The sequence below is a fragment of the Excalfactoria chinensis genome, chromosome 19, assembly GCF_039878825.1.
Source record: "Excalfactoria chinensis isolate bCotChi1 chromosome 19, bCotChi1.hap2, whole genome shotgun sequence".
NCBI classification, from domain to species: Eukaryota; Metazoa; Chordata; class Aves; order Galliformes; family Phasianidae; genus Excalfactoria; species Excalfactoria chinensis.
Window position 1 is genome coordinate 256,668 of NC_092843.1, and position 27,011 is coordinate 283,678.

The following is a 27,011-nucleotide window of genomic DNA, read 5'->3' on the forward strand; positions in this document are numbered from 1 at the left end:
GAGCGCCGCCCCGCGCCCGGCCGTTACAAACCAAAGAGCGAGAAGTTCCGTCCCGTCCCCGCGTTCCCCCCCCGCACTCCCGGCTCGGCCGGACGCAGCCCGTTGGCCGGAGGTAGTTGCGGGCCCCGCTGCGGCTCGGCTGGTATCGCCGTGCGGGGCAATAAGGCCGCCGGTCCTGCCCGCGGTGCCGCCGCCCGCTCTGCTCTATGCGGGGTGACCCCAGAGCCGCGCTGCCCGCGGGGCGCTGGGCACGGACGCGGGTGGGTGTCCCCGCTCGGAGCCCTCCGGACCTCGGTCGGTGCCGAGGAGGCGGCCGGCTGTGCCAGCACCCGCGGGGCACACGAGGCTCTTCCTCCCCAGACCGACCCCAGAGCCACGTGGCAGCCGGGTGTGCAGGAGGGCCGAGCTCACGGCTGTACCTGTGCGCCGCTCTGACCCACCACGGCGCGATGGGTGGGGGCTGGGCTCAGCGGTCCCCCCTGCCCTGTGACCCTCTGCTCCAAGGCACAACGGTTCCCGGCTGGGTGCCCCGCAGCCACCCCTACCTGGGGACAGAGGCACGGTGGGGCCGCTGGCTGCGTCCTGACCCCTCTGTGCTGCCCTGGGCCATCCCGTGCCTCTGCAAGCAGATGCTGCCCAGCAGTGAGCCCAGCACCTTGCCCGGTGGTTTATTGCTGGCGTGAACACAGTGATGTGCTGGGGCAGCGCAGCTCCTCTGCCCCAAGCACTGCTCTGCACGGGGCACTTTGGGGACGTGGGGCCTGGAGCCCATCGCTGCCTGGCTCCTGCTACCAGCCCTGACCCTCCTCACTGCCGGCTGCCTCCCAGTATGGGGCTGTGAGCTCTGCAGGGCTCAGAGGGGGCAGCGGCTTTCCCCAATGGGCTCAGCACCCCACAAATGAGCCCCAGGCAGCAACACAGGCCCTGGCTCTCATGGTGGCCAAAGGCACTCGGTGCCCCCACGTGGGCCCGGGCCATGTCAGCACCAGAACCTGAGCTGGCCCAGCAGAACCAGCAGAGCTGGTCCCGGTCCCGGCCTCGGCCCGGCTGCATCCCCACGGCCCCGGGCTCCTCACGGTGGGGGATGGAAGGGGGGGGGGGAAGGAAGCTGCACTGCACCAGTGAATACATTAAGGCTGGAGAAGCAGCAAGAGGTGAAGGAAACCCGAATGCTCCCAATCCGCCAGAGCTGGGTCAAACAGTTCAGAAAAATCTGTGCAAAAACGAAACTAAAGGGTTAGAATCCACCCCAGAGACCCCCACGCAGCTCTAATAAATACACGTGCAGTTTGCGGATGGCGTCAGGCCGGCAGCCCTCACTCCCAGCCCCAGCGGCTCCGCTGGCAGCGATGCGGCTCTTGGTCCTTCAGTGCTGGAGGCGGCTCTTGGGGGACGCGGAGGACGTGTGCTTCGGGGTGAATTTTGCACCAGTTTATTGTGTGTCTTCTGAAAAAGGCTGCACCAAGCTGGGTCCTGGCTGACTCAAGGGGTCTCTGCTGCTGCCTGGTCCCGCTGCGGAGGCTAATCGGTGCCTGGGCAGGAGATGGGCAGTCAGGGGCTGTGCGGCAACAACCTCTGCCCAAAGGTTTCTCTGCTGCCCTGAGGTGTTATGGCACGGCTCAAGGGCAGCAGGACCCAGCAGCGTGCCGTCCTGCAGCACCCATGGTACTCACCGTCCTCCTCCCAGCCCTCTGCCACTCCTGCCAGCTCGTAATGCTTCTTGCGCAGCTCCCCCAGCTTCTGCCTCTCTTTCTGCAGCTGGTTTTCCAGCTCCAACACTCGCACCTTCAGCACAAAGCACAGACTGCCGTTGTCACCCCATGTCTCAGCAGCACAGTCAACCAGTCCCAAGCCCAAGTGCCCTGAGCTACGGCAACACTGATGCTCTGGCAGCAAAAGGTCCCAAGAAGGGCTGGAGCTCATTAGTGTGAGGCTGAGGAATGCTCAAGGAACAAATGGCTCTTTGGTAAGCCCAGCCTTCACCTTCATGCCCTGGTCCCCCCCTACAAGCTGCAGTTGCCTGGGCGCTGGGCTCATTCCATTTCCACGTGCTTCTACGTGGGCAGCAGATGGGCACAGTGGCCCCAGTCATGTGTTTGAGTAATGAGCATCTGCCCCAGGAGTGGGGGAATGGCTTAGGTGAGCTGTGGTGCTCCCCTCCCCAGCACAGCTTGGGCACCCACTCATCAGCCCAAACATGCTGGATACGTGGGAGCTGCATTTCCAAAAGCCCAGAGGAAGCTCCTACCTGAGAGTCCATTTCTTGGCGCTTGATCTGCGTTAGTGTCATGCTGGAGAAGTCCATGCTATCTGCAGAGGAGCAAACATCACTGCTGTGAGCCACTCCTGCAGCTCAACCCCCTGCCCAGCACTGCAGGAAGAACCCATCCTGTGCTTGGCTACAGCCAGCCAAGTGCCACGAGCACAGCGGGCAGAGATCTGGGTGCAGCCCCACAGCCCCACACTCACCTTTCTCCTCAATCTGTGACTTTCCAGACTTGGTGGAGGCCACCACACCGGCTGTGGCCTGGTTGACACCCCGAGAAGCTTGCTGCAGCTTGGACAGGTTGGCGCTGTCCTTGTCTGCCTTCACCTGCCGGGGCCGAAAGGAGGGCCACAATCCCAACTGAGGACCTGGTGCATCACTGAGACCCCCAGAGCTCGGACAGGGGAACAGCGCACCGGGCCCCTACCTTGGAGGCTGCCACCAGCTGCGCAGTGCTGGCTGCAATCTCGTGGGAGCAGACCATCAGCTCCTCAAACTTCCCCTTCCCTTGCACCACCAGGTCAGCAGCATCCCTGCAGGAGGACAGGGAGGAGCTGGAGCACCCTTTGAGCTGGCCCTGTGCTGCTATATGCTCACCTCTTGCCCTTCTTGCCTTCAGTCCCCTCGCTTTGGGGACAGCAGGACTGCACCGCCCTCCACACATCACAGTGATGCTCACACCGTGACGGTGACACTTACACCATGACAGTTGCTCCCCAGCCCACGGCCTTGGAGGCAGAGATGAGGCCCTCCGTCCAGCGGGAGTTCTTGGCATAAAACTCCTTGGGGGACGCTGCGCCCTGTGGGGGGACAGGAACAGTCACATGCTGGGAGCAAGGAGATGCATCCACAGCCCCAGGTGACAGGGGCCCAGACTTCAGCTCTTAAGAACTTCTTCAGACTGTGGGTGGGAGTAAGACCTGGCCCTAATTGCCATAGATTCCCCTATCTGCCGTGCTCCCAGGATGGGGACTGCAAGGATGGCACTCGCACCCTCTGGGCACATAATGGAGACCCAAGGGGTGGTTCTGGGCTGCCAGCCGGGATGCTCACCCGTCCACTCTCCACAATCTCGCGCTGCAGGTCCTTGGATGCCAGGACGAGCACCTGGATTGCCTGCATGAGGCCGGTGCAGGAACCCAGGATCCTGCAAGATAAACCTTAGTGAGTTGTGGGGTGCAGAAACCCCAAAGCCTTGGGGCAGACACCCACTCTGTAACACCAGGGCTCGCTGTGGCTCCTCGGCTCCTTCCTGCATCCCTACATCCTTCATCCTCCTCTCTTCACACTGGGATTTAAACCAGCGCCTTAACCCGCGTGCCCATAACTACTCACCTCTCATTCACTTCCAATTTGACTCCAGTGTCACCAGCCCGGGCCTTGCTCAGCATCTCCTGCAAGAGAAGCAGAGCTGTGCTGAGCTGCCTGCACTGCCCGGCTGCCATGCCCAGCCTCGTGCAGTGGCACGGGGTGACCCTGTGGGGTGGACCCATCTGCGCAGCTCACCTCAATCCGTGCAGCTGCAGTCTCAATGGCTGCTGATGTAGCCGCCATCTCCTTGTCCACCAGATCTCCCAGCTCCTCCTGCTTCACGTCCAGCCCTCTGGGTCGCAGCTCCTGGGGACAGGATGGAGTGTCTGGGGGTGACAGCCAATGCCACCACCTGCTCCACGAGGGTCACTGACCCCTATCCCCATTCCCCACTCACACTCGGGGTGATGCCCACGCACCCACCTCCCCGATGGCGCTGATCCGGTGCAGGCAGTTGGTCACTGCTGTGCAGTCGGCACTTGCCACACTGCCCGGGTCTTGCAGGGAGCTGAGGTAGCTGATGGCCTCACTGCCGCACTGCTTGCATGCCTCCAGCAGCCCTGTGCAGGCAGCAGGAGGGGCTAAGGGGGCTGTCTGTGGGAACGGGGACCCCCAGCCCCAAGACGGCAGCACTCACGGTCAGCGGGCTCCATCGGGGCCATGTGGGAGGTAGCACTGCCTTGCAGGATGGCATCACTGATGAGGTGGGCAAAGAGTGCCACGCAGGGCAGCAGGGTGCTCACGTCTGCAGGCACAGAGGGTGCGTGGCTCAGCTGAAGTAGCCCAGGAGCCCCTTTGGCTCCTACATTTGCTTTCCCAACTCCCTTTTGGGCTCCACAGTGCTTTGGCTGTGGGTCCCAGCCACGGTCTTGCACCTGCATCTTGCAGGTGCTGCCCCTCCCAAAACAGCCAAGCCCTGCCTCACCTGTGCGGTCAGCAAGGTATTTGCTGTGTGCATCCTGCAGCCTCTCAATGCACTCAGAGGCTGCAGACGTCCTGGACAGGAGGTAATCTGCAGGCACGAAGAGACAGGACTCAATCACAGGACAACGCCTTGCCACGGCCAGGCTGTCCCAGGGGAAATCAGGTTAGAACTGGGGACACTCCTTGGGACACGCTGCCCCCAGCAGACACTGGGGGTCTCACCTGCTGAGCCGGTGCAACTGATGTGAGCGGGGTCCTCGAGGCGGCTGAGGGCATCCTGCACCATGCGCTCTGCCTCCCGCGCGCTGCCCTGCAGCAGGGCAAACTGCTCCTCGGCCCGGCGCCGCTGCAGGGTCCGCTCTGCACTCTCCTGCCAGGGCAGCACTGGTGTCAGGGTCCCACTGTGCTGGCTGCACACCCTGACACCCAGTGCTGCCAAAACAGGGCTCAGCACGGGGCAATGCAGGGATGCTCGTGCTTGCGGTGTTTGTGGGGTACCTTTTCTTGCAGCTGTGTCTGCAGTGCCTCCAGCTCCTTCCTGCTGCTCTCCTTCTCGCTGCTGAGCGTGTCCCGCAGCTGCTGCAGCTCAGCCTGCAGGGCTGCCATCTCCTTGCTGTGCTGCGCTGCTGCATGGCTCAGGCTGTCCCGCTCCTGCTCCAGGCCTGCTATCCGGGTGTTCTGCTCTGCTCCCGCCTGGCCGGGCACAAAAATCCCATCAGGGCTGTGCTAAAAGCATGGCTAAAGAACCATCCCTTGCGTGTGGGGAACTGCTTGTGGCTCATGGTCCAGGCACACGCACTGCTCAGTGTGCTGACAGTGGGGCCAGGGGCTCTCACCTGCATGCTGGTCTCCAGTGTTCCCTGCAAGGCCTGCAGCTCCTGCTTGCTGGCTGCCAGCTCCCGCTTCAAGGTCTCCAGCACCTCTGCCTGCTCCTGGGACTGCGGGCAGGAGAAAGGTCACCCAGTGCCAGTCCCTGCAGGGTGCCCACCCGCTGCCAAGCCCACATCCCTCTGAGTGTGAGCGGGGGTCCCGTCCCCAGCACACACTCTACTCACCTTCCGCTGGGACTGCTCGCTCACCCGCTGGAAGGAGTCCTCCAGCTCCTTCTTCTCCCGCTCCACATCACCCTGGGCCTGCCTCGCCGCCGTCACCTGCTTGGTCACCTCGGCGTTCTGGGGGTACCAGTGTGTTCTCAGCAGCCATCCCGGCCAGGTCCCCGTGCCCAGCGGCTGGCTGCAGGCTCACCTTGCGCAGCAGGTCGGCGTGGTTCTGCACCAGCTCGCTGTACTTCTCCTTCAGCTTGCTGTACCGCTGCTCGTTTGCCTGCGCCCTCCCTGCCATGCACAGGGCCAGGTGAGCTCTGGGTGCACCCGGGTGCCCACCGCTGCCCTCCTGAGGCCCCCTCCTCACTCTCGATCTCCGTCAGGCTCCTCTGTGCTTTTTCCGTGTCCTCCCGCTGCTTCTTCAGCTCCTCCAGCTCCGTGCGCAGGAACTCGCTGTCGTCCATTGCCTGCTGCTTCAGGTGCCGCTGCTCGGCCAGCTCTGCCTCCAGCTCGCTGATGCGCCCGCGCAGCTGCATGCTACGCCGCTCACTCTGTGGGCAGCCATGGCACCATTCAGCGCCTGGCAGCCCCAACACATCATCCAGAGCTCAACCAGCGAGTAAGGCGTACTGCAGAGCCCACAGGGCCCTTCCCATGCAGTCAACCCAGACAGACAGGGATTGGAGTCAGTGGGTCTGGGAAGGTTTGGATGGGGTCAGGGCTGAGGTGGCTGTGTCTCTGCCGCCCCGCACTGCAGGGACACAGCTGTCACCTCACACCGCCCCACCGGTCCCTCTGCAGCGGGAGCTGCCCCAGGCCCACCATAGCCCCCAGCCTGGTGCTGGGGTTGTGCAGCCAACGTGCAGCACGTGCCACCAAGGGGCTGCAACCCACCTCAGCCTTGAAGCTCTCCAGCTCCTCCTTCAGAGCCCCGATTTCCCTGTAGAGCTGCTCAATCAGCCGGTCCCTAAAGAAGACGGCGGGCATCCCATCAGTGCTCCTGGCACTGGGTAGGGGATGAGGAGAAGGACCCCACAGCACCACTGTGCCCCTGGGGACAGCTGAGCCCATCCCTGCCTCCTGCTCTATGGCCCTGCCTGCAAATAGGGGGACATGGGGCTCCCAGGACCGAGTGCTGAGATGGCCCCAGTGGGGACATGTCTTGGTAAGAGGCCCGGTGCCAGGAGCAGTCATTAGCATGAGGACTCACTTATCATCCTTATTCATCCCGTTCTGGCTGTTGAAGTTGAAGGGGTCGCTGCTGAATGAGCTGCCAAAGATGTCATCAAACTTGTTGTCAAACAGGCTCTGTGAGGAGAGAAGCACAAGGGACTGGCTGAGCCCCACTGCTGCTCTGCGAGGGGCAACAGAGGCTCCCTGGTGTCCCAGGCTGGTGTCCTGGAGCCACACACCAGGCAAAGAGCTGCTGCCTGGATGTGCTGCTTGCCCAGAGCCCCCGGGGAGCACCTGCAGTCCTTGGGGCATGGCTCGAGCCATTTCACACTCCTTTCCTTCCTAAAATGCTGAATGCCCAGGCAGAACCCTTCACAGAGAGGGTGCAAAGAGCTCCTCTCCATGCTGCACGCCATACCAGCACAGTGAGCTGTGCAGCCATGTTGGGAAGCAAAACACGTCCAGGCAGCCATCACTGGAGGGCACCAAAGTATTATGAGATGCACTGTGAGATGAGTTCAGCCTGACTCAGACTCAGCAGCACCCAGGCTCTCCGCTGGGCACCCAGCAGCCCCCATTGGCAGCATGCAGCACTAACAGCCCCCATGCTGATACTCAGTGCTAAGAGCTCACCACGGGACGGTCTGGAAGGGCAGCCCTGGGTATGATGGGCATGGACCCAAAGGACAGCATCGTTCTCCCCTCAGCCACGGGCAGTCCTCAGAGCTCACCTGTGACGCTGTTTCCATTTCCACCAGGTCTGTGATGGGCTCGCTGTCAGGGGAGGATGCTTCAGCAGGGATGACCACCACAGGGCTGATGTGCTCCGACAGCGCCGAGGCTCGCAGAAAATTGGGAGGATTCTGGGCAGGGAGGAGATGGAGGCCAGAAGGCGTGAGCCCTGTTCTGTGCGGGGCTATGGGCACGGTGGCCCTGGAAGCTGGGCACCACGTCCCCTTTAGAAAATCATTTCCCTCCTCATTCATTCCTTCCTTCCTCTGCTGTCACAAGGAGGAATCCCAGGGCCCAGCCCCAGGGACATGGCCAGGGAGCAGCTCCATCCCACAGTGACCGACTCAGGGAGGATGCAGGGATGAGCCCTGGGCTCTGTGAGCCCTGAGCTGCCACCGTCCCCAGGAAGCCAAGCAGGTGGCACGTGGCGCTCTGTGCCATCAGGCCTCATTGCTCCTGGCCATGGGGACAAGGAGAGCTGGCGCCAGCCCCATGGGACCTCACCTCTGGGAGCTGTGGGATCTGAATCAGACGCTTGAAGTACTGCAGGTTACTGGAGCGACAGAAGAGGTCCTTCAGCCTGAAAGGGGCAGAGGCTGGTTAAGGAAGGCTCTCCATGTGCCGCTGCCCCAATTTCTTGTGCTGCTCCCATACAGCCCCATGCAAGCATCTGCACATATCCCATCCAACAGTGTCACTGCACCATGCTGGCGGGGATGGAAGTGCACTGCCACCAAACCCACAACCATTCAAGAGCCTCCTCTGCTTGGCTGCACAGCCCGACGTTGCAGAGGATGACACTCGGTGGCACCTGAAGGAATCCTCCTTCGGCTGCTCCATTTACCAGGTTCCCACAGTCTGCCTTTTTGGAAACCAAGCAGCACTCAGGGAAACCCCCTTTTCCTTTTCCAGATGCCCAGAGAGCACAGCCCTGTGTATCCAGGGGCACACCAGAGCACGCTCCTGCAGCAGCACCTCAAGCTGTGTCCATGCACTGCATAAAGGACATCGGCCTGGAGACAATCCGCTGTGCTCAGCTCCCAGCCCTTGCTAAGTGGGCACTGCTGGTGTGCTGGCACTGCATGGACCGAATCCCTCTGGTGAAGCTGGGAGGGGTGGAACCAGGTGCTCCGCAGCAACGAGACTCATCTCAGCACGTCAAGTGCAAATTGCAGTTAAAACTGCAATTAAACGGTTTGAGGGTTTTAAATCACCAGCCGGAGCTTCACGTGAAATGCCATTAGTGGCTGAACGGCGCTTCAGAATTAATAACGCAGTTATCTGGTAATTCAATAGCAGTGGATGGGGCACACAGAGCGGCTGCCCTGGAGAAAGCAGCCCCGCTGCAGAACTGCTGCTTCTGAGCTGCGGCAGCAGGTTCGATGAGCGCTGATTTTGGAACCAGATTCACGTTGTTTCCTCTGCCTGCACTGCTCAGCTACAGAGTGCTGCAGTGCCTGCAGTGCCTCCTGCCTGGCTGGGTACCTGCACACCACCCGCAGGGGGTGGCAGCCCCCACTTACTTTCTGAACTGCTCCAGGAATCGGTCCCGGTGGCCCTGCAGGGTATCGGCCGGCAGACCTGCGAGAAGAAGCGGGTACAAAGCTCAGCCTGCGACCCCAGCCCAGGAGGGCACGGCTGTGAGCATGGCCACGTGGGGATGGGTGTTCTGCAGGGAGCTCATCCTCCTCCAAGTCCCAACGCCCTCAGCGCAGCCTCCTGCTGCTTAGGGGCTCACTGCTGGATCACATTCCCAGAGATGGCCTTGGGCAGTGCTGGGGCAGGGAAAGGCTTTGAGCTGCTACTAAGAAGGCTACTGCTGCAATCTGAGGTCCTCAGGGGATGCAGCTTTCTCAACCCTGTGGCCTCCCTGGCCCTTGCAAAGGGCTGGAAAGAAGCTCAGGAACAACTTGAGAAGGAATTAGGAGCCCCAGCTGCACAGTAGCGAAGAGCTGCTTGTGCACCAGCGTGTTGCAAAGCCGGGCTGGGGGCACCGAGTGCCCAGCGATGCTCCACACATGGCACACAGTCCCCATGAGCTCCACGACCCCACGGAAGGTGCCGAGGGTACTCACAGGAGTGGAGCTTGAAGAGCAGCTTGACGGTGTAGTCGTAGAGGTGGCTGCAGTCCAGGATCACCTGGATGAGGGGGGCCAGGCGGCACTGCCCCGCCGCAGTGACCGACACAGAGCGGGACATGTCCAGGGAGCTGAACACTGCCGGAGGGAGAGAGGCTCAGAGAGCAGGAGACCTGACTGACAGAGTGCAGCCTTCCCACCATCTTCCTTGGCTCTTCGAGGCATGTTTCATGGCTCAGGGTGATGTCTGGGGTGGGCCAAGCTACTGCTGCCTAAGCTGGAGTCTCCGGGTGCATTTGCACATTCTCCTACCTCTTCCAGCTGCAGCATGCTGCAAGCACCTGGGGGAGCTGCATTCCCCGCTAATAAAAGCCAGAGGCTGCCACAAGCCCACCAGGCAGAGAACAAACTCAGCCTGGAGAGGTTGCGGAGCAGGAGCCTGAGGTGGGGAGGTGGAGCTGGAGGTGTGGGAGGAAGCAGAGCTACACAGTGCTGCCGTCCCCACACGTTCCCCAGCACTGCAGGAGGGCTGCAGGGAGGCAGGCACAGCTCTGACACGGGATGGCTTAGGCTAAGAATAACTCCAGGGAAGTGCATGGCAAACAGATGAGCTCAGACACCCTCAGACAACTCCCTCCTGGATCCCACGCCTCACCAGGCACACCAAACCCGGCACAGCATGACAACGAGGGGCTTACCCGTCTGGAAGAGGTTCAGCTCACATTCCAGATAGTCAAACATTTCCACTGTCAGCTGGAAGCTGGGGAAGAGGGGTGAGGAAAGTCGAGCAGTGTCCCCACACAGCACGCTCCGTGCCAAGGGCCACCCCTGGGACACACGGGCACTGCCCAGGAGGGATGTGCCTGCCCCTGCTGGTGGCTCTGCCCACTCCCGTGTTAATGGCAGGCAGACACGGAGCCACGTCCCAGCCACCCCTTGCCTCCCCCCTGCCTGCACTCACAAGTTGTTGACATCGTTCTCTCCCGCCTCGTCCAGCTGCCTGTCAGACATCTGCAGATTGCCGGGGAACCGAGGGTTCTGGGGGGAAACAACAGTTGGGAAGGGGATGTGGAGGGGCTGCAGACTTACTGCAGGAGGTTGGGGCAGCTCAAGGTGAAGGGGTCCCTGGGATGGGCTCCTTGTGTGCATCCCAAGGTCCTGCTGAGTGGGATTAATAGAGGACTCCTGAGCCCTGGGTGAGCCAGACCGGAACCTTCGTGCTTTGTGGCGCCCATTTTCCCCGCAGCAAGAAACAACAACCCTCCTTGGGCTTAGAATCTGCCGGCAGGAAGGAGATGCGGCTCCTGCCAGGCACCACGGGGCAGCTGCAGGGGAAGGGGCAGCATCTGCTCAGAGGGCAAAACCTCCTCAGGCAGCCCACAGTGGTCCACGAAGGCCAAAGTTCCAAACAGGCGATTCAGGGCCCTGGGAATGGCCTGGGTTCAGAAAACATCTTAACAGCAGAACTTGAAAAGAAAGAAAGCACCGCAGGTAGCAAACCTGCCACAGCCAATTACTTTAAGGATTACAGCACTTGAACCCATGCAGGGCAATGTTTGTGTACAAGACCACAGTGACGTCTCGTTTTGTTCTTGTGCCTTTAGTTTAATGCCACAAGCATAAGAGAATGTCTGCCTGAATAATGAACTCCACCGACGGTGCTGCTTCCCACAGCCCTGCACACCACATTCCTTTCCATAAATACTCCCCTCACCTCTGGCAGCTGGCTCCGGCTGTGCTGAACACAGGCACATTGGCATGGAGCTGTGAGCCCAGGAGCTGGCCAACTCCAACCACATCCTGTCTCAAACCCAGCCCAAAGGAGAGACCTGCACAACAGCTCGGCTCCAGAGTCCCACAATAAGCTCCTGAGGCAGCCGCGCAAGAGATGGGGCCAAAACATCCCGCTCGTCCAAGTGCCCAGGAGCACGCCCCGAGCACTCCGCTCTGAAGGCAGCCAGTTCTCTAGTGGCAGGCAGGACAGGGGATGCATGGTGATGGATATCATCTCCTCAAGCGGTTTGGGGTGGAAGGGACCCAAAAGACCCGCCGCCCCATCCTTCCGAAGGCTGGGTGCCCCTCCAATTCAGGCTGCCCAGCGCCCACCATGGCCTGGGGCACCTCCAGGGATGGGGCACCCACAGCCCTGGGCAGCAGCGCCTCACTGCTCTCTGGGTGAAGAATTTCCCCCTCACATCTGACTCAGTTCTTCCCTCTTTTAGCTTAAAGCCATCCCCCCTCATCCCATCAGTATCAGACAATGTAACAGGTCTCTCTCCATCCTTTTTAAACAGCTGCTCACCTTGGTGTGGAACTCCATCTTGGTTCTCAGCAGTTTGAGGTAGATGCTGCACAACTGTCCGTAGCCCTCGCTCAGGTGGCCCTGGGGACACCAAGAAGTTGGTCACACTTGGGGCAGGCTGCACCTTCACGAAAGCCTTCTCGTCTGGCTATTGCACATTTCTCTCCTATTGCACATTTCAGTGCTGCTTTTGGCTGAGTTCAGCATCCTTCACTGCAAGCATCATCCTATGCACCACTCACCCCGCGGCTCCCAGCCCATCTCCAGCAGCTGCCTTGCCTGCTCTCCTGTTCCCCTGCTGCCTGATTTAACCTACTGTAGTTGTAAAGAGGTCACTCACGCTGCTGTGAGTATTTCTTGCTATAAATACTCTCTCATTCATCCCTCTCTGCAGCACGGCAAAGCGAACCAAGCAGAGATAGTGCTTCTAGGCCAGATGGCTCCAGGGAGGAGCTGAGCTGGAGGTCACAGGCAGACTGAGGGATGCTGTGAGTCCCCGGTGCTCAGCACCACGCAGCCCGTGCTGAGTAGCCGGCCCTGATTCACCCTCTGTGGGCATCTGTGGGGTCAGCCACTTACCCACATCCTGCTCATGTCACTCAGCTCATTCTTGTATCTCAAAGAGTCCTTCAGTACCTGCAGGGATGGAGAGGAAAATAATAAGCAAGCGAGGGTGGCATGCAGGGCACTGATGGCAACATGAGCATTACTGTAAGTCAGCAATTAGGCTACAGAATGGGTGTCCTGGACACATTACTGACCTCGCACCCCCAGGTGCCTCTATCTTTGTCCATGCACAGGGCAGAACCCTGTCAGGTCCCATCTACATGCCAGCACCCCGGGCACAGTGGTTCCCTCCAGCACCAGCACTGCAGCACAGGGTGGGTTATTCTGTGGCTCTTGGCATGGGGGATTTGGGGCAGATCGGCCCTGGGAGGAGCTCTGGTCCCAGGCTGGATGCTGAGCTGGGTCTGCTGCACTGGGAGGGGTGGGGGCAGTGGTACCAGAGCTCTGCAGGACATGGATGGGGGCGAGGCGGGGAATGGGGACAGCAGTGATCTGGGGACTGAAGGAGTGCCAGTTCTGGCACCTGAAATTCAAGCAAAGTGTCAGGAGGGCGCTGATGAAGATGAGGTTTCCTTGCACAGCTGGGGGCACAGGGGAGCACTCACATTTGAATGGCCGTCACGGAGGAGCTTGTGGAAGACATGGCAGAACTTCCAGCAGAGCACAGCATTGCCCGAGAGCGGCAGCCGGTTCACCACCGACCAGAAGGTCTGTGCCCCCTTCTCGTGGTGCGTGCCCAGGATGCACGGTGGAGGCCGGTCAAGGAAAGGGGGATGGATGGATGGAGGTCACCCCGCAGCAGGATGGCTGATCCAAGCCATGCATGATTTAGCACAGGGTACTTTGGTGTAAAACACGGGGTCCAGCACAGCATTTGTGCCCACCCCCGGGAATTCAGGAGGGCAGGAGGATGAGCCCATGGAGACGGGCAGCAGAGCAGCGGTGCCAAGCACTGTGCACGCGGGACACGCTGTCCTTTCCCAACCAGCACCTGCAGAGCTGAGGGGAGCGGGGCCATCGCTGACACACAGCCAAGCCCTGGGCACACACTGTACCAGCAGCAGCTCTGCACTGCTGCCCTGGGAACCCAAAGACAGAGGCTGCAGCAGGAGGGAGAGGAAAAAGCGGGGACAGACCCCAGGAAGCCCCAGTCGGCAGGGAGAGCCCCTCGGATCTGTCCATCCCCCTCGAACCCAGATCAGCACCCCCACGATGCACCGCCTTGCTGTGGCCCCTTTTCTGGGCAGCCCCAGCCGGCTCCCACGCTCGCTTGTCCCGTGGCCAACTTTTGGAAGGATATTTCTGGCGTGTTTCTCCTTGACAGCCACTTCCTGTGTATTAATAGCCTTATTGATGCTGACAGTCTGAAAAACAGAAGCGGTGGGGGGGTGAGATGGGAAGGGCTCGGGCTGCTCTGGTCCCCCTGCTCTGCCGGCACCTGTCGGTGTCTGGGTCGCATCCAGGTCCCCGGCCCGCAAAGCAGCCCCTGCCTCGTGCCAGCTGGATGCTGCCCATTCCCGGATGCCTTTCTGGGATGTGCCTGGCATCTGCCAGGTTCAGCCACTGCCAAGATTCATTTTCTCAGCATAACAATGATGCAATTAAAGCAGCGACCACAAAAGGACCCTCTCCTGTCCTGGAGGTGGTGGGACAAGCAGAGGAAGGCCGTTCTCTCCCCTGAGCTTGGTCCGCGGGCAGCAGCCAGCAGCTCCAGCTCTGCTTTTTTGGGCAGGCTGAGCAGAGAGGATGCTTTGGGCAGGACAGGGAATCCAGCACAGGGATGCGAGACCACTGCAAGCTTGCAAACTCCCACTGGTGCAGGATGCTTCTACCTCATGCACAGTGCAGGAGGGCAGCAGACTTACCCCCACCAGCTCACCCTGTTTCCCACTGCAGCCTTCCCACTCCAGCTCCAGCCGTGCTGCCACCCAGTGCAACCTGGCCTTGCCACACACCTGTCCCCAGAGTCTCTCCACAGCTCCCACCCTGCTCAGAGCTGGTACAATGAGCCCACCGTGTGCTCACGCTGCTCTGTGCTCCCTGCCAGGAAAGCATGGTTTGCAATGCAAATGTTGTGGACCTTGTAAAGCCCACACTGAAAAGCGTGGGTAGATGCTGAGAGAGAAGCCAGTGCAGCCTCCGTAGCCCACAGAGGCAGTTGCAGGAGGTGTTTTCTTTGCAGGATTTTGAGTGTTTTCTAGCTCTATCCCATTTCTGCACCTGCTTTCTCAAGTGCACAGCAGGGCTGGGAGCTGCACTGGGGCCGGAAGATGCTCTGGCTCTTGCAGGCACCCAAACCACAAGGGACTGAACCTGCCCCCAGCCCAGCACCCAAACTCCAGCAGGCAAAGAACCCAAGCTTGTGTCCTGCTCACAGCCACACTGAGCACCCAGTGGACACCAGCGCACTGCTGTTCACACTGCTTCGTGGAGATCTATGCTACCAATGAGAAACAGGCTGGCTCAGCGCTTTCAGAAGCAGCTAATTACTGATGTAAGTCAATTAAAGCAGCGGGACTGACTCCAGTGCCTTACTCACTGACAATCCTTCCTGCATCCCCGCAGCACTCTGCATCTCCACCATGTCCGTGGAGGGGAGGCAGGGCTGTGAGGAGCTGCTAACCAGGCCCAGGAGGCTGAGATGCCCGTTTGGCAGGCAGGGAGAGGCACAGTGCTGCTCCTGGCCTCCACGCTGTGCCAACTGCGGGCTGCTCTGCCATTGCAGCTGCCCCTGACCTGCAGGACACGGTGCGGCCTCGGCGGCGCCGCTGCCAGCTCTGGTTACCTGGAGCGGAGGGAGCGATGCCAGCACTCTGCTCCCATACATGGGGACCCACAGGGCTCCTCTCCTGCTGCCCACAGGCCCCAGGATATTGCCTGCCCAGCTGTTTGGGTCCTGCAATGCATCCCAGAATGGATTTGAAGCTCCTGAGTCACGCAATGAGCCTCCCACTGGGAACAGGGCATGTGTGGGAAACCTGCTGGGAACAGGAGCGTGCAGAGGATACGCTGCCTCATCCCCCTCATCCCCCTTCCAGACTTCCCCAAATTAAAGGCTTAGCGTCCTCTGAACTGCAAATCTCCCCTCATGCAGAGAGCAGCTCAGCTCTGCGCAGTAGAGTTGTGCCTTCCCGCATCTCCTTTCATTTCCAAAAGGAAATGAGTGTTGATTAAAGAATCCAGAGCTACTGCAAATTATTTGGAGAAACTGAGTACGTTGCAGTGCAAATCCTCTTAGTAATGGCTCCTCATTGCGCCTTAATTGCTTTCTATAAATGCCAGCTGGGGTTGAGCGTACCTCCAGAAGACTGCTCTCCACCAAACCCCGCAGACACGGCGGCTCTGGGGGAAGCAAATGAGACCTGAGCAGGACAAAGCTGCCTGCAAAAACCCGGGACAGTAATTAAGACCCAAACTCCAGCCCAGCAGAGCTCCCTGCAGCCCCTGGGCAGTGGGGCAGGGAGGAACAGACACAGGAATCTTCCAGCTGTACAAGAGCCAGGTACAACACGGGCAGGCATCTGCTAGAGGCAGCGCATGGGCTCCTCTTGGTACAGACATGGTGTGGCCAAAGCTGACAGCACGCTGTTCTACTTCTCCACCTGGATTCTGCTCTCCTGGGCCTGGAAGTTTGGGTGCACATCACACTTTGCCTTCCCAGCAGCACAAGAAATGGACGCATCGCTGCTGCTGGCAGGTGGCTTTGGGGTCCTCCAGCTCAGCAGCAGCAGGAGACTGTGGCGGGCAGGGGAGGGCGATCCCATCACAACCTGCCTTTGAGCCGGCCAAAGAGAAAGAGAAAAGGAAACAACTGGGTGTGACAGGTACCAGGACCCATCAGTCGGGACATTTGATTTAACAAATGCCACAAACAATTTATGCAGATCAATTACTCTGGATTGTTTTTTCTCTTTTAATCCAGCTTAAGGAATACGGACTCTCTCAAAGCACAGAAAAGCTTCCCCAGCCCTCCCCTCCCCACCCCCACAGCTGCTCCCCCAACACATGTCCATTACTCTCCGTGCTTAATTATTGATAAGGGCATGAGATCAGCAGCAGCCAACTGCACCCACAGCCCACACGGCCCAGCCCGTCTGCGCTGCCCCATTAGCCAGACTTTTAATTTTAAGTGGGGATTTTATGCAAAGATAATCTCTTCACCAGCAGTGATTTATATCAGTGGGGGTTGCCCGGGGTCAGAGTTTCAGGCAGGTCCTCCACAGCCCTCGTGCTGCCTTCCCCACAGCCCCAGCTGCAGTCCCACACTTGCCAATATTTGGGCATTTTTTGCAACGAGAACAGGAGCAGGATGGGATGCGGGAGGATGCGGGAGCAGAGCCGGAACGCCTCGCACTCATCCCCAGGCAAGCGTTCAGGTGACTGGCAGCCATCCCAGGACCAAAACTGCTTGGGGAATGGTAACCCCCGCGCAGGTTTTGCCACGAGGAACCTGCCCTCCAATGGCAAAGCGCATCCCAAAGTGCTGCGGGATGCAGCGATGGCACCAGCGCTGTGCTGCGGCCATACGGTCGCGAGACAGAGCTGCAGCTCGCACTGCACCGGCAGGGTGAGCTCCATGGGGTGAGCCCTATGCGGCCGGGGGGTGAGAGGTCGGGCCGAGCCGGCAGCAACAGGCGCCCCGAGGAACCTCCCGGCCGCGGCTCCACCCGCTGAGCTGCCAACAGGGCGAGGAGTCCCTCGGCACAGCGGGCAGACGTGAGAAAACGAAGGGAGCCTTCCTCTCCCTGTGCGGGTTCGTTGAAGGAGCGGCGGCCACCCCGTGCCGGGGGCTCCATTAGAGCGCGGGCGTTCCTCGGGGACACGGCGCAGGGAAGGAGCCGGGAGCCGCTCGCATCCCGCGGGCTCCGCGCCGCGTCCCCACGGCTCTGCCCTGCCCCAGCGCAGCGCCCGCCGCCCGCCCCGCGGGTAGAAGGAGGCGAAGCCCCCTCCCAGGCGCGGTCGGTCCCCGCACCCCGCTCCGGCTCCATCCCTCGCGCGCGGCCGCAGCTCACCGCGTTCCGCGCCCGGGACATGGCACGGACCCCGCGGGCTCCGGGCGGGGCAGCGGCGGAGATCGGCCGCCCGAGAACGCGGCGCCCGGCAGCCCGGCTCGCATCACAACGCGCTCGGAGCGCAGCGGAACCGCAGCGTTCCGGGGCTCCCCGGCGGCAGAACCTCGCCGTGCCGGCACCGCGTCGCCCCGCAGCGATATCCCGGCAAACCGCCCCCGCCGCGGCCCGAGGAGCCACGCACGACTGCGGGGCCCGCGGAGGAGGAGGATGCGCTCACCATTTTGCCCGCCTCCATGGCCGCTCCCGCCGGGCCTCCCGGAGCCCGATCGGCGGGGCCGGGCCCCGCTCCCCGCTCCCCGCGGCTCCGCAGCTCCCACGGCGGCGGCGCGGGGCGGGAGCGGGGCGGGGGCGAAGCGCGCTCCCGCGTGGCCCCGCGGAAGAACGGGGGGAGGGAGGCGGGAGCGCGCTCAGCCCCGCGCCGAACAACAAAGGGCGGCCGCGGGGTCGGCGCGCGGCCGAGACCCCCCCCCCGCACCGGGAGCATCCCCGAGGTCAGGGAGGGGGGGCGGCGAGGGATGGGCGGGGGGTGTCCGGCTGCCGGGACCTGCCCCGGGGCTGCGGGACGGGGAGCAGCCGGGCGGGAGGGAACGCAGCAGCGGGTCGGTGTCTTTGTTTTTCTGCCGAGAAGCGCTTTAGCGGCTTCACATGGGAGGCACGAAAGAAACCCAAACAACGCCGCTCTCGTTCTTTAAAGCCCCTTAAAGGAAAACCCAAAGCGGGGAGCAGGAAAAGCGTCGCAGCCGTGAAACGCGGCCGTCCCAGCGCAGAAGGTTCTCAGCCCTGGGGAGAAGATGCTGTGCGCTGCCGGCCGATGGCCGCGGGCTGCCGTGCTCCGCTCAGCCGCTCACCAAGGGACTCAGCCGCCCAATTTTCACACGTTACCCTCAGCTTCACCCACTGCCCTCACCCTGCAGATACCTGGCGACGTGAAAAAAGTCCCATAGAGCAAATCCCCGCTTTCAATGCACTCAGTTCCCACGGGAGAAGGTGCTCCGGTTCCTGTTCCTCATCCCAGCCCATAGGTACGCACAAGGCAGCGCTCTGGGCACAAGCACCCATCCACACTGCAGGGAAGGGTTTGCAGGGCCCCATACATAATGTGGGGCTGCAAGGGCACTGACAAGCACTGAGCACATAGGAAACAATTTCCTTTCTGCTCTGCATGCTTTAGGCATCCTTAGCACCAGTCCTGAGTCCTCATGGCTCTGCATGGCAGCCTGTGCTGCAGGGATGTGCTGAGCCACGCTGGGCTTTGGTTCTATGGAGCTGGGGGACATTGTGCTACGTGGGTCATTGGCTGCACTGCTCCATTCTGGAGCCATTTAGAGGAAAGCGTATGTCCAAAGTGGGTACAACCGAGGGTGAAGCAGCTGCTTCCCAGCACTGAGTTGTGCATGAGCCCTGGTGTGGCACTTCAGGCTTGGTGCTCCAACAGACCAGAAAATCTTGCCAGACTTTTAATGCCCAAATACCCACAAATCTCGATTTAGGATAATACCCTCCTTAGTGCGGTACTTAAAGAGCTCAACTCGTTAAAAAACCAACAGCAAACCTTTCTAATGCTGCGGCTCCCCAAGCATGAGAAAAGTGAGAGCACAAAGCTGAGTGGCCAGGAGCCGGCGGTCTGAGCTGGGGGTGCTGCACCGTGTGCTGCTGCGCTGCCAATATATAGATTGTCTTCAGAACTTAAATAATATGGCCACGGTTCATGCCCCTGTTATTGATAACGTGCTGTTTTTAGCCTCCAGTTCCATCGATGTCCGCTCGTGTTCCAGTGCCGGTGTGGGGTGAGCAGGAGCTCAGCAGCTGCACAGCAACCAGCTGAAAAACACACGGGAGATGGGGAGGAAAGGCAGTGCCTGCCCTGTGGGATCCCAGCGCTGCAGGGCTGCTCTGCAGCACCAGGGCAGGTGTAAACCATGCTTCCCACTGGGCAACGGGCACAGAGCCTTGCAAGGGGCAGATGGGGCAGGCACCAGCTTATGTGCTCGAGCCAAAAGGGCAGCATTCAGCGGCATCGGTACCACGTGGGTGTAACTGAATTGCAGCAGGAGGATGTGAAACCTCACGTCTAACCTCAGCTAATATTAAGTGGCCACTTGCTCAGCACTCGCAGATGTCTCTGTGTTCCTGCATCTCCACACGTACGGGCGGGTTCTCTGGGAAGCCCTCGTGACTCCAGCGGAGGCTCAGTTTCCCTTTCCACGCGTGCAGCCCGCTCTGCACAATGCACCACTTGAGTTCTGCACTTCCTTCTTGTGAGCTGATGTGACGAGATCAGGACAACGCCCGGCAAAGGAAGCGGGGCCAGCAGAGCTCACCAGCGAGCTGCCCAAGCAGCAGAGCTGCGCTCAGGGCGTTCACACCGCTCCCCTTGTCAGAGAGCTGCCACCTGGAAGGGTGGCCGGGTGCTCCTCCATCCCCTGGGTGCTCCTCTGTCCCAAGTGCTCCTCCAGCTCCTCCATCGCTGGGTGCTCCTCCATCCCCTGGGTGCTCCTCTGTCCCAAGTGCTCCTTCAGCTCCTCCAGCTCCTCCAGCTCCTCCATCGCTGGGTGCTCCTCCATTCCCTGGGAGCAGCTCCATCCCTTGGGTGCTTCTCCACCACTGGGTGCTCATCCATCCCCGTTTTCCCTTCGTGCCCCCGGGGTGCACTCAGCTAAATGCTCCCAGGCAGAAATCAATGGCTCCTACTTCCTCCTCACTTCTCCACTTTGCAGCCCTTCCACACCAGGATCGCTGCCATCAATTATTCAGGAAACAAGTCGATAAAATGCATCTCCCGTTGCTCTGGGCAGCAGTGCCAGCACCTCCCAGCCTTCATGGGGAAGAAGCAAACAGTCTAATTTTCTGATGGACCCACAACGGGAGAACAGAAGAGCAGCCACAATCTGGTACCTCAGTGCACGCTCCACGTGCTCTCACAGAAGCAGCAGTGGCCACGCTGTCCCTGCTCCATCCCTCCTGTGCTCAGGATGCTCATGTTTGCTTGCTACAAGTGCAGAAAGCAAAAGCACGTGGTGCCAAAGGGACGTCCGCCGGGACGCGGGTGGAGCAGGGCGTCCTCGGAGCCAAGGCTGCGGTGGAAAAAACCAGTGTTGGGAGGAAACAGCTCCTGCTCCTGCCTGAGGCTTACGAGCGGGGCAATGGCAGGCACGAAAGGCTGCAAAGTTCCTTCCTGAGATCCAAATATTAGTTTTTACTCATTTTCCACTTCTGAAAACAAATGCCGCTGGCCTGGAGCGCTACTGAGCCGTTCCACGTCCCAGCCTGGAACAAAGGGCTGCACTGTGGTGCTCCTCCAGCCCTGGGACCGCTGCTGGAGAGGAATCTAGAAGGCAAAGCCCTGCCCTGGGTGTGGAACACACGGCTGTGCCATCCTGCAGGGTGTGGAAACTGCACTGGAGCTGCACAGAGGAGCTGGAGCATCTCGAGGCAGAGAAGTCCCTTGTGTCCACCATCACTCTATGGCACCGTGTGCAGGAACCCCGCTGCATTTCTGCAGTGGAGCTGCGGTGAAGCCCTGAAATCTTCCAACTGCTTGAGATCATCACACTAAATATGCCCAGTTTAATTATTTTTAAGCCATTTTAGCCACTCCCCGGCTGCGACACAGAGCCAGCCCAGCACTGGTCCTCACTGCCTCCAGGGCTTCCTCCTGCAAGGGATGTGCCCAGAGGAGACCCGTGGGGACAAGGGCCACACAAACACATGGGACAAGGGATGTACAAACACACTGTAGGGGCTCAGCACCACGGGAGAGCAGCACCTGGCTCCGCTGTGGAGAAAATCCTCCACGTTCCTTCAGGCAATGGGGACTCGGAGCACAGTTTTGGATGCTGGATCCTGGCTGAGTGCAGCCTCACCCATCCCAGCACCGTGAGCACTGTGTGTGTCCTCACCCCTCAGCACTGCAAAGGGTAAAACCTCCCAGGTCAGAGCAGTGAGCCCAGGCCAGGCCATGCCTGGATGCTGTAAGCACAGCACATCCCTCGCAGGCTAAAAGCAATCAGACATTTGGAGGCACTAAGACACCCAGAACTCACTTATCAGAAGAAAGGAGCTTGGCAGGCTCCGATCCTCCATCATCTCTGATAGCGATCAGCAGCTCTTAACATCTCCACACTCAGCAATATCTCCTTTTCCTTCTCACGAGGGGAAGAGAAGGTGGAGATATAAAGAATAATTGATCCCGTGGCAGCAGAAAGGGGGGAAAAGGGTTAAAATCATGAGGATGCGATGCAGGCAGCGGCTGATTGCCATTGCCATGAGGCGGCTGATGAGCAGAAGACTCGGCTCAGCTTTGCATTCTTTCAGCAAACATAAGAGGTGCGAAGTGGGATGTCCCCACTGCACCCCCAGCAGGACCCCGGGCAGAGCACAGCCCCAGAAGGGAAGGAAGAAAGACGATGCGACAGGCCCGGGTTGCGCCCCCCAGCCGGGCATTAGCAGCAAACTTGGACATCTCCGTTAGCAAAATAAAACAGGAATGCGTGAGATGATCCTATTTCCAGCTGCGGCTCCTCCCCTGTGCCTTCGGCCTCCCCGACGGCTCAGTCATTTTAGGCACTGCTTTTGGAGCTATAAACAGCCCGAGTGGGACTGTCATTGCTGGGCAGACAAACGAGGGCAGAGCGTGGGGTGAGCCCATGGGGGGGGTGGGCTCTGCAGCAGCAAAGGGACCCAGGAGCGTGTTACCTTTGCACCCTCCAGACGAGTGTTTACCTCTGCAAAAGCAGCCAGTCCTTGCTGGCTCTGTAGGAACATTGCATTCCCGTCTGCGAAGTAAACAAAGTGCTTCTTGCTGGGAAAGCATGGGATCTCCACCAGGTTACGGGCTGGGAACGATGCCACCAACAGAGGTTTTCCCAGGCAGCACAGAAGTCAAGGACTTCCTCTCCCCCCCTCCAGCCCTTCCCACATTGCCGGAGGAAGGGTGACTCCTGATGAGAGCCCTTCTGGAGGCTGCGGGATGAGATCTGTGCTGTGACACGACCCAGCACACTGCAGGTGTGCCAGTCATCGGGTGATGGCAGCCACGTGGAGCTGGACCGTGAGCTCCTTGGGGGTCCTTTCCACATCAGGGTAATGCAGGACTGGGGGCCGTCAGGAGGAATGGGGACAGTCCCTGGGTGAGAGCAGCGATGTGCTTTGTGCTTACAGCACCCTGCATGCTCGTCCACTTTATGTGAGCACAATGACTGGAAAACAGTTTTCCAGCCAGCATCTGCTAATTAAAATAAAAAGCAATGCCATACTCTCTCTAGAGAGCTCTGGGCTGCTCGCATGGAATAAAAGAGACAAATGTTAACAATAACAGCAAGACTCCAGCCCTGCCCTGATGAGAGAAGCCTCTGCTCCCAATGGCTCCCTTTGTTTGCAGCAACTTGCCTTCTCGTTCTGCATGGTAAATATTTAATGTGCCATTGCTGGCAGCCCAGCTACTGGGAGAAAAGTGCTTTTTGGGTCTGTGGGCCATGAGGCAAAGTGAGAAGTGAGGGGTGAGAGCCATAGGGCCCCCAGGACACCCCACAGCCCGTGGCAGCACTGGGAGCCTCGGGATGGATGCGCACACCTTGTGCAGGGAGTGATGCCAGCAAACTGAGACTGAGTGTAAAAGCAGGTAATGGTGAGACTATGACAAAAGTAGAAGGTGAAATTATGAATGTCCTACAAACAACGGCTGCAGCTCCTGCAATGAGAGAACGCTGTGGTGCCTGCCTGCCCCAGCACCAAACCAGCACAGGGGGCTGCAGGCAAAGCAAGGATGGGATCAGCGAGCACAGGCTGAGCCCATGGGTGGGCGCAGACACAGCTGGAGTGACGCAGCAGGGGGCACACTCAGCTGGACGTGTCCCTGGCTGGGCTCCCCAGGGCTTGAGCCCAGAAACGCCTCCACCAAAGGAGGCACTGAAGCCCTGCTGGTACAAAAGGAAGCTGCATGTGCTGGAACGTCAAGTGCTAAATGTCTGCACACAGCTTTGAGCCGGGAACTTCGCCTTCTGTGTGCAGACCAGGGGTCATTTACCTGCCACCCTGATCAGCCTGAACAGCAAACGACGCCGGCAGCCGGCAGGGATGCTGCACATCCAGGTCATGGCAGCACTGACTGCCTGCCCCCTCCTGACACTCCGTCCCCAGGAAGGTTTCCTGGTCAGTGACTGGGCAACATGAAGCAGGGGATCAGGGCCCGGCCTTCCTGCTCCTCATGCTGCTGCACCACCCAGTTCAGTCATGGCAGCAGGACTGGGGTGTCCCAGCCGCCCCATCCAGATCCCATTAGGACTGAGGGGGTTTCAGTTGATTTTCTGCACCTACGCATTGCAGACACTGAGCTGCAGAACTGGAGATGCCCAGTGAGCACAGGGTGGGCATGGGGTGAGCATGGGGTAAGCGTGGGGTCTCGCTGTGTCCCAGCACACCCAGCTCCACCAGCTCCTCGTGCTGCCAGCCACGGCCCCACCTGCTCCCTGCACCCACTCCCTGAGTTCAGCATCACAGAAAAACTTCAGTTATTTCTGCATGGATTAAAAAAAACCCAGCAGCCCCGATTTCATTAAGGAAAGGCAGCCCTCACGCAGCTAATTTGGGAGAGGAGAAACTATTTTCTTTCACACAGATGAAGCCGTGGGGATGGAAATAAGCTCCTAAGCAAGACTGGCTGAAAGGAGCCGGGATGACTCATTTCTTCACTGCTGAAGCTGTATTCACTCCCAGGCACCTCTAATTCCTATTACAACAATAGACACCGGGAGCACTGGGGAGCACTCAGGACGAGGCACAAGAGCTCGATTTCCTGGAGATGAAAGAGCAGAGAATTAATCCCCTGTATCACCGGCTCCCCCAGGATGGGCTCAGCTGCCTTCATCCCTCACCCTCCGCAGACAGGAGCTATTTTTTCCTGTTCTTGCCAGTGTCAATATGTTCCTTTAAATATCTGTACAGAGAGGCTATATATATAGCAACACTGGTGCTTTGAAAGGAGCCTCATTTCCTGTGTAAGAACTGAAGTTCTTGGCAAAACTGCCAGTGGCTGCAGCATCCGAACCACAAAAATTGTTTTGTAAAAGCAAAGATGTCAGAAGCAAAATGGCATTTCCTCCACGAGGCCGAGTCACAGCGGAGCAGTTCCTGGGTGGGGAAGGTCCCAGCGCTCACTGCAATGCCTGCAGTGGGATCTGCAGTGCTATGGGAGCAAGGCTGCTCCCCACCCATGCCCACCTGCAGAAGGGGCTGCAGGACACAATGGGCTCGGTGCAGCACAAGTGTGGATTTGGGACAGCAAAGGGCGGCAGCAGCACTCACAGCACAGGGCTCCCAAAGACGAGCTCCTCAGCCCAGCCATGGGGACACCCACAGGAGAAGGAGCAGGGAGAAGAGGGGCAGCCAGGCAGGGGAGATCCCGAGGCACACAGCCAAGGGAGGGGGGCAGGCTTCAGCCCTTCCCTGCACACCTCCAGCACAGCAGGACGGTGTGACATCCCATAACCACCACTGGGGCCTGGGGGGATGCTCTCATCTCCCCTTGGACCACCCTTGGAAAGCTGTTGAGCGTATGGAACTTTGGTGAAGAAAAGTCACTTTCCAAGAAAAAAACCATAAAAAAAAGCCCTGCAGCGTGAGGTTGGTACAACTGAACCTCAGAAAGAAGAAGTTGGACAAACATGGAGATCTGAGGGTGCCTCCAAGTTCCCCAAACTGCAGAGAGGGTTACGCAAAGGGAGCAGGGCAGGAAAGCACACCGAGCTGACCCCCACAGCACTGAGAGCTGCAGGGTCCTGTGCCAGGAAGGGCTCCCTGCGCCACCCTCACCCCTGCACCATCCTCACCCCATCTAAAACCTTCCTGTTTCCGGGACCATCCTGCCCAATGAATCGATCTCCCGCCACCTGGTTCGCCCAACGTAGCCCCGCCCACTCCGTCAGGCCCCGCCCACTGGAGCCGCTCCTGCTCACCTGGCCCGGCCGCACCCCCATAAGCCCCGCCCACTTTTCACACCCTCCCCCGCCCCGCCCACCCACGTGGTCCCGCCCCCTCCGGTCCGGCTCCTCCCGCCGTGTCCGCCCCGCCCGCACCTGTGCGCGCTCGAAGCTCTCCCGCTCCGCCTCGGGGCCGCCTCCTCCCGCCCTCCTGCTGAGCACTCTGGGCAGCGGGTTTGCCGCCTGCCGCATGGAGCTGCTCACTCGGTCCATCGCGCCGCTCCCGCTCCGCCGCGCACTCGCCGCCGCTCCGCTCGGCGCCGCCGCCGGCAGGACCGCGCGCCATTGGCCCCTTCACCTGCCACTCACGGAGCGGCCCTCCCCGTCCGCCCCGCCCGCTCCTCTCCCCGCTCCGCCCCTTTGCTCTCATTGGCTGCTCCTGACGTCGCTCAGAACGAGCCCTCCGCAGGGCCGGTCTGGAGTCGTGCGGGCGGCCAGACCACGTGACCGTCTCCGGGCTCACGATTCGCCCGCAGGCCGCCCGACATCAGACCCCGCCCCTCCGGCGGAGCCACGCCTCCAGCGGCGCCCAACTCCGGGCCCCACCCAGCCCCGTGGTCCCGCCCCCACGCAAACTCTCAGCGATGATTGGCCGCGGCGCCTGCCGCTCATACACTCCGTCCTCGTCCGCGCGTGGCGGCGATAGAGCGTGGCGCCCCCTGGCGGGCGGGGGCTGAGAACGGGCGCGGGGCAGCGCGGGGCGAGGGGGGCGGCGGGGCGGGAGCAGCACCGGGGGGGGGGAAGGTCTGTGAGCCGCTGTGCGACCCGGGCGGGGGCAGCTGAGGGTCCCTGTGACTGAGCGGGGCTGTGGAGGCGCTGGAAGCAACAGCTGCATCCTGGGACCTCAAATCAGTGTCACAGTTCTGTGGGTGCAGCCGGGCAGAACCGCCCCGTCTGCCCCAGCAGAAGTGATGGCAGCATCACGGAGGAGCTGCTCAGGGTGCGGGTTGCCTGGAGCAGTGGTGCAGGCAGCTACGGGATGTGTAACTCCCTGTGTAACTCCGTGTGTAACTCACTGTGTAACTCACCGTGTAACTCCCTGTGTAACTCCGTGTGTAACTCCCTGCGTGGCCGTGTGCAGGCTGCTGGTGGGACACACTCGCACATCTCAGTGCTTCTCAGGTTCCCGGCTGCTGGGAAATGGCAGCACTTTGCGGCTCGGCCACCTCCCTGCAGCCTGTCTCCATCTCCCCGTCTGCCTCCGCTCTAATGCACTGTCTGGAAACCTGCCTCCTTCCCGGGGCTGCTCCCCACGGAGCTTTAGTGTGTTTAATTCAGCCACCATTGCAGCAAGATGATTAATAATTGAGTAAATGAAGTCATTGCTGAATAGAGATGGAGGAACGGGTGACCACGAAGGGAAAGGGAAGAACGGTCTGCTGGATGTCTGCCATCCCACCCTGTGCCTGGCTGGAAGCACCCTGCTCCTGCTACAACGCGGCCCCCAGCAAACAGGGCTGGAGGGCGGCCGCACCTCGGACCCCTGTAGGGGTTCGTGTTGGCTGCTCTCTCTCACTGAGGAGCAATCAGCCCTCTGTCCATTGCAAGGGCTGGGTGCCCATTCTGG

General features: G+C 60.3%; 1 protein-coding gene across 2 annotated transcripts; it reads right to left on the bottom strand.

Annotated features, from left to right (window-relative positions):
• Nucleotides 1–634: 634 nt before the first annotated feature.
• Nucleotides 635–25,716, bottom strand: HIP1 (huntingtin interacting protein 1). 2 transcript variants are annotated; one of them, XM_072353441.1, is made up of 31 exons: nt 25,541–25,716; nt 13,697–13,760; nt 13,002–13,144; nt 12,409–12,465; nt 11,830–11,910; nt 10,489–10,565; nt 10,226–10,287; nt 9,525–9,665; nt 8,973–9,030; nt 7,954–8,029; nt 7,449–7,580; nt 6,755–6,852; nt 6,439–6,511; nt 5,912–6,095; nt 5,747–5,835; nt 5,557–5,673; nt 5,338–5,439; nt 5,000–5,194; nt 4,724–4,871; nt 4,503–4,589; nt 4,215–4,322; nt 4,001–4,137; nt 3,773–3,883; nt 3,602–3,660; nt 3,320–3,413; nt 2,966–3,066; nt 2,694–2,799; nt 2,470–2,593; nt 2,249–2,310; nt 1,674–1,785; nt 635–1,532 (listed from the first exon to the last, which is right to left on the bottom strand). In XM_072353441.1, the coding sequence occupies exons 1-31, from the start codon at nt 25,655–25,657 to the stop codon at nt 1,522–1,524; spliced, it is 3,126 nt and encodes a 1,041-aa protein (XP_072209542.1). In that variant the 5' UTR covers nt 25,658–25,716; the 3' UTR covers nt 635–1,521. The 2 variants fall into 2 exon arrangements, with proteins under 2 accessions (XP_072209542.1, XP_072209543.1); XM_072353442.1 differs by lacking the exon at nt 25,541–25,716 and adding an exon at nt 17,686–17,875.
• Nucleotides 25,717–27,011: the final 1,295 nt, after the last annotated feature.

Coding starts and splice junctions, on each gene's coding strand:
- HIP1 (XM_072353441.1), bottom strand. CDS start 25,657: ATGGACCGAGTGAGCAGCTCCATGCGGCAGGCGGCAAACCCGCTGCCC. Junction 4,138..4,214: donor CCCGATGGAGCCCGCTGACC/GTGAGTGCTGCC, acceptor CTGCCTGCACAG/GGCTGCTGGAGGCATGCAAG. Junction 2,311..2,469: donor GTCACAGATTGAGGAGAAAG/GTGAGTGTGGGG, acceptor GCTCCTCTGCAG/ATAGCATGGACTTCTCCAGC.